Source organism: Dipodomys ordii, unplaced genomic scaffold, assembly GCF_000151885.1.
Source record: "Dipodomys ordii isolate 6190 unplaced genomic scaffold, Dord_2.0 Scaffold6, whole genome shotgun sequence".
Lineage (NCBI taxonomy): Eukaryota > Metazoa > Chordata > Mammalia > Rodentia > Heteromyidae > Dipodomys > Dipodomys ordii.
This window is the reverse complement of record NW_012267222.1, coordinates 6,034,212-6,040,215: the sequence shown is the minus strand read 5'-3', so window position 1 is coordinate 6,040,215 and position 6,004 is coordinate 6,034,212. Positions and strand designations below refer to the sequence as shown.

At 41.7% G+C, this 6,004-nt stretch overlaps 1 protein-coding gene across 2 annotated transcripts in view; it reads right to left on the bottom strand.

Moving 5' to 3' along the window:
• Positions 1 to 6,004, bottom strand: part of Ube4b (ubiquitination factor E4B) — a 123,179-nt gene that overhangs the window by 54,856 nt on the left and 62,319 nt on the right. For both annotated transcript variants that reach the window (XM_013034507.1, XM_013034514.1), the window contains exons 7-8: positions 2,926 to 3,067; positions 1,514 to 1,614 (exon numbers count right to left, since the gene is read on the bottom strand). In XM_013034507.1, the coding sequence (XP_012889961.1) occupies positions 1,514 to 1,614; positions 2,926 to 3,067 (243 nt within the window). The remainder of the gene's footprint in view (positions 1 to 1,513; positions 1,615 to 2,925; positions 3,068 to 6,004) is intronic.

Below are 6,004 nucleotides of genomic sequence, written 5' to 3'. Positions count from 1 at the left end.
AGTGCAAGGTCCTGAGTTTGGTCCTTAGCTCTGGAGAAAAAATAAAAAATAGGGCTGGGAAGGTGGCTCAGTGGTAGAGCGCTTGCCTTGCATGCATGAGGTCCTGGGTTCAATTCCTCAGCACCACATACGCAAAAAGAAAAAAGATGGAAGTGGTACTGTGGCTCAAGTGGTAGAGCGCTAGCCTTGAGCTGAAGAGCTGAGGGACAGTGCCCAGGCCCAGAGTTCAGGCCCCACAACTGGACCCAAAAATAAATAAATAAATAAAATAAATAAATAAATAAAAAAAAATGAAGGGCTGGGGGAAAAAACAAAGAGCTTAAAAAAAAATGAGGGCCTGGGGATGTGGCTTAGAGGTAGAGTGCTTACCTAGTTTGTGTGAAGCCCCAATTCAATTCCTCAGTACCACATCAACAGAAAAAGCTGGAAGTGGCACTGTGGCTCAAGTGGTAGAATGCTAGCCTTGAGAAAAAAAAAAAAAAAGGAACTCAGGGACAGTGCCCAGACCCTGAGTAAAAGCCCCAGGACTAGCAAAAAAAAAAAGAAGAAGCATTAAGGTTGGCACTAGGGGCTCACACCTATAATATGAGATAGTCAGGAGGCTGAGATCTGAGGATTACAGTTTGAAGCCAGCCTGGGCAGGAAAAGTCCCTGAGACTCTTGTCCCCAATTAACTACCCAAAAAAGCTGGAAGTAAAGCTGTGTCTCAACTGGTAGAGTGCTAGCACTGAGCTTAAAAAACTCAAGAACCGGGCTGGGAAGGTGGCTTAGTGGTAGAGTGCTTGCCTAGCATGCATGAAGCCTGGTCAATTCCTCAGTATCACATAAAGAGAAAAAGCTAGAAGTGGTGCTGTGGCTCAAGTGATAGAGTGCTAGCCTTGAGCAAAAGAAGCTCAGGGGCAGTGCTCAGGACCTGGGTTCAAGCCCCAGAACTGACCAAAAAAACAAAAAAAACCCCGCAAGCCCCAGGACTAGGATAAACAAAAAAGCTTAAAAAACATGTGGGTATGGTACAGGATATAACAAGAAGAATGTACAAATTTAACTTTGTGCCACTTTTCATTTAGAATTATTTTTACATAAAAGAAATATACAAAGTATTTTATGGAACGTCATGTAATAAAATAAAATATAATGTAGTATCTGTGTGAATCTATTCTACACATTATTCTTAATTACTAAGTAACATAAACTGGTATGTACTACATGGGAAGTAATGATACATACACTTTATATGATGCCTCTACCAAGTTCAGGTAGTTTTAAACTAAATTACTAGTTTTCTTTACTGGTCTCCACATAATTCAATACTGATCTATTTCAAAAAACACTCCTTAGGTCTAACTCATGTCTTTTATACCTCATATTTTACAAGATGAGTAAGAAAACATTTTAGAGAAGAAAAGGAATCTCAGATTACTAAGTCAAACATTTTCGCTTTTCAGACAATGGAGTGATCCAACCAGGTGCAAGGTGTTATCACACAGCCACATAACAATCTTTCATAACATACCTAGGCTGTGTTAGGGAACCTTGGAGTACTAATGCGGTGTGCGATATGCATTGTGAGCGGATGTTGCTCAGGAGCTGGCTGACTGCTGGCTGGCTGCACATCTGGAAAAGGAAGGTAGTTGTCAGGACAAGAAGCAAAGTACTAACATCATGCTGTTGAAAACTGACAAATGTCATAAGAACGTAATGGCTGGAAAATGGCATTTTATTCTTTTATTCATAATGAACAAAGTGCTAAAAGTGAAATGTAGTCAGAGAAGGGGTAAATAGAAAAACATGTGATCTTCTCCCCCCACCCCCACAGGTCAAGTACAATAATCCTCAAAGAGGCCCTTTACAAATACAATACTAACAAGTGGGACTACAGGTGGGATTCAAGAGGCAGAGTACCTGCTTAGCATGAGTGTAAACCTGAGTTCAAACTTGAGTACTGCCAAAACAGGTGGACATCGAGATTAGTTTTCTAATGCAAAACTAGAACTAGGTAATAAACTAAGAATAAAATGAAAAAGTAAGGAAGTCAAGTCAGTACAAAATATGTATTTCTTCAGTTTAAACCTAGCCCTGCAAGTCATCATTTAAGTAATTTTACCATAATGAACTTAACCTTTGTCATTCATTTGCTTATCCCTATCATGGAAAGAAGATATATCATGCACAGGGCTACTTGTAACTCTGAGCACCTGTAGAGAATTCAAGCTAAAGTGGAGTTAATGTCATCTAATCTACATGTGCTTCATGGTGTTGCTTACTGTTATTACAATTGCCACAGACTGGCAGTGCTACTGTTTGAATCTAAAATGCCTTCCTGTGTTAGAGAAGTGGGCTTTAGGGAGATAACTAGCTCATGAGGGCTCTGAATAAATCAATGGGTTAATTTATTGATGAATTAATTCATAGGTGATACAGGAGGTAGGTCCTGGCTGAAGGAAGTAGATCATTAGGGTGTACCCTGGTCTATCCTATCCCCTCCTTCCTTTCTCTGTCTCTGTGTGCTCCCTGGTTGCTATGAGGCCAGCAACTGTGCTCTGCTACACACACCCTCTGCCTTGATGTCACAGCCCAGAATTAAAACCACCAACCAGGGACTTAAACTTCTTCAACTCTGAGTCAAAAATAAACCTTTTCTCCTTTGTTGATATTCTCAGATATTTTGTCCTAGTAAAAAAACAAAAACAAAACAAAACAAACAAACAAAAAAATCCCAAATGACTGGCACTCCACCACTTGAGCCACAGCTTCACTTCTGGGTTTCTCTGTAATTAATTGAAGATAAAGAGCCTTGTGGACTTTCCTACCCAGGATGAATTTAAACAATGATCCTCAGATCTCAGGTTCCTGAGTAGCTAGATTACAGGCAAGAGCCACTGACACCCCAGTTCTTCTTTTCTAAGTAAAACTGTCTCATGGTACCTTTGGTGCTTTTTTTTCTTCTATTCCAACTCGGTCAAAGCATTCGATGAGGTAGTTCAGCATATCTGTCTCCTTGCAGGTTTCAATGGTGAAATGGTCACTGTAGGAATCCCAATTACTTGCTCCACCAGAGGCTCCCAAACTTTGGAGAAGAGGACAAAAACACTGATGATGTTTACCTCTTCTTGATCAGTTCAGTTCTCTTTAGAGTTTGAGTTTCTGCAGCAGAAAGCCTGTTAGGATCCCTGCATCCACAAAGCACAAACCCCCATGCAGCACATATGGGAGTTCACTGCTTGCTTCCACTGCTCCCAGCCCAAGACAGTGTTCTCCTAGTCCTCTGAAAGTTGGTTTCTGGAAAGCACTTTGTGCATGTGCAAAGGAAAGCTTATTTTTGTGCGGATGGCAATTTATGATCCAGAAGCACTTACTGCCAGTGAGTGCTAAGCATTTGAGAGCTACTAACCAGCACCATAGATGACCTCTCCTCACAAAGCTAGACTGGGCTATAACTATAAACAAGGCTTTAGGAGTAAACTCAGAAAGAGAATATTATTCATCCTCATCACTGTTAGTGTAGATCTGAAAAAAGTTGAACAGCATTTGGCAACAGGTCTAGGCCCTGGGGAAAACACCCCATTAGGAGGAGATAGGAACACATTTACTATTACATTTCTGAAACTTACAGGGAATGAAGCAAAGCAGAACAGTAAAAACAAAGCAAACACTTGCACTAGAAGTTGGCAGACGTAGGTTCTAGAACCAAACTTACATGTTACCTGAACCCAGAACCTCTATCTTATTTCCAGGGAGGCTTCAGTGAGAAAATGTGCAAGTGCTTTCTAAAATATCAGCAGGGAGCAGTATGACACACTGTCATTACTCAAAATAACTAGGCTTAGCTTTGAGGAAGTTAAACACAGTTAAAGTCACCACTATCAGAACACATAGCACCCACTGATCTGATATAAACAACAATTACAGAGAGTAATCAAGATCTAGGAAGAAGCAGGGCTTGTAAATCAAGAGGAAGAAAATGAACTTAGCAGGAATGTTACAGACAGAAGATGACAAATGGGAAAAGTATCTGGAACTTGCTAAGACAGCCCTACTTCAACAGAACTACTTTTGGAATATATACACAAAACTGATCCTAGAATTTGGGGTAAAAGCTAAGTAACTGACCTCAGAATGAAATGGAAGGTGAAAAGAGGACTTGGGGGAGGGGGGCCGGAGAACAGTGTGGCTCCAATAGGAGAGCACATGCCTAGCAAGCATGAAGCCCTGAGTTCAACTCCCAGAACCACCAAAAAAATAAATAAAAGCAAAAACTGTGCCAGTTTTAACTCCAGGATTTTAGGCTACAATTCAGCAAATCTGCTTTCTTACAATCCACAATATGGTCTGATAAAAAAGAAGGAATAGAGCCAGGCGCCGCGAGTGGCTCATGCCTGTAATCCTAGCTACTCAGGAGGCTGAGATCTGAGGATCATGGTTCAAAGCCAGCCTGGGCAGGAAAGTCTGTGAGACTCTTATCTTCAATAAACCACTAGAAAACTGGAAGTGGCGCTATGGCTCAAGTGGTAGAGTGCTCGCCTTGAGCTGAAGAGTGCAGGGACAGCGCCCAAGCCCAGAGTTCAAGCCCCACGACCGACCAAAAAAAAAAAAAAAAGAAAAGAAGGGATAGGCTGGGAAGTTGGCTCAGTGGTAGAGCACTTGCCTTGCATGCATGAGGCTCTGGGTTCGATTCTCAGCACCATGTAAGCAGAAAAAAGTCAGAAGTGGTGCTGTGGCTCAAGTGGTAGGGTGCTAGCCTTGAGCTGAAGAGCTGAGGGACAGCACCCAGGCCCAGAGTTCAAGCCCCATGACGGACAAAAATAAATAAAATAAAAAAATAAAAAAGAAGGGAGGGAACCAGGCGCCAATGGCTCTCACCTATAATGCTAGCAACTCAGGAGACTGAGATCTGAGGATCATGATCATGGTTCAAAGCCAGCTTGGGCAGGAAAGTCCATGAGACTCTTATCTCCAATACACCAGCAAAATGGAAGTGGCACTGTGGCTTAAGAGGTAGAGCACTCGCCTTCAGGGCCAGTGCTCAGGCCCAGGCCCAGAATTCAAGCCCTATTACCAAAAAAAAGAGGGGTGGGGGGAACGGGATGGGATTGAGAGACAGTCTAGGAAAGAATAGAGCCCTTCCCTTCCCACCAGTAGGTCGGAAGCCACCCACAAAAAACCTCACAAGAGCCATAACAAAGATGGGCAGGTCAGCATAGGAACCCTAGACAAATACAGACAAATTCATTCTTGTGTCTTTATTGTAATGAAAGTTTTGGTATGTATGAATGTATGTATGTATGTATATATGTATTTTGTGGTACTGGGGTTTGAACTCAGGGATTTGATCTTGCTAAACAATATTTTACCACTTGAGCTCCCACCTGTTTTGTTACACTTTATTAACTAACAGTAGGATCTGGTACTTCCTAACTAGCCTAATAACAGAAAGAATGAGTATTGTAACAAACACAGGAAATCTCACATAACAATAAAACAGGAAAACCAATTATTAAATGTAAGAATCATAACAGATCCTCAAAAGCAGAAAGGAGGATTTATCTTTAAGTATAGAAATCTGGGCTGGTCCAAAAGTAGTTGACTTATCACAATTGATTGTTCACAGTTACAGAAATCTGTTTTTCCAAAGAGCTGTGATCTGAACTCGGGTTCCTGCTGGCAAGGTAGTGCTGAACCCAGTTACCTGCAGCAATCTTAGCATCTTCACCATTCCATCTGACATTAGTGATTCAATGACTACAGTTCCCACACATCTGATCCCAAAGATGAAAGGTGCTACTCCAGGCTTGACTTATGTACAAGTGAGAGGAATTTTCCTTGAAGCAGCTCTTATCAATGACAATGAAAACCACACTTTCTTGTGTTTAAAATGATTTTTTTGTTGTTGTTGTTGTTGGTCATGGGGTTTGAACTCTGGGCCTGGGTGCTGTCCTTAAGCTCTTCAGCTCAAGGCTAGCACTCTACCACTTGAGCCACAGAGCCACTTCTGGTTTTCTGAGTA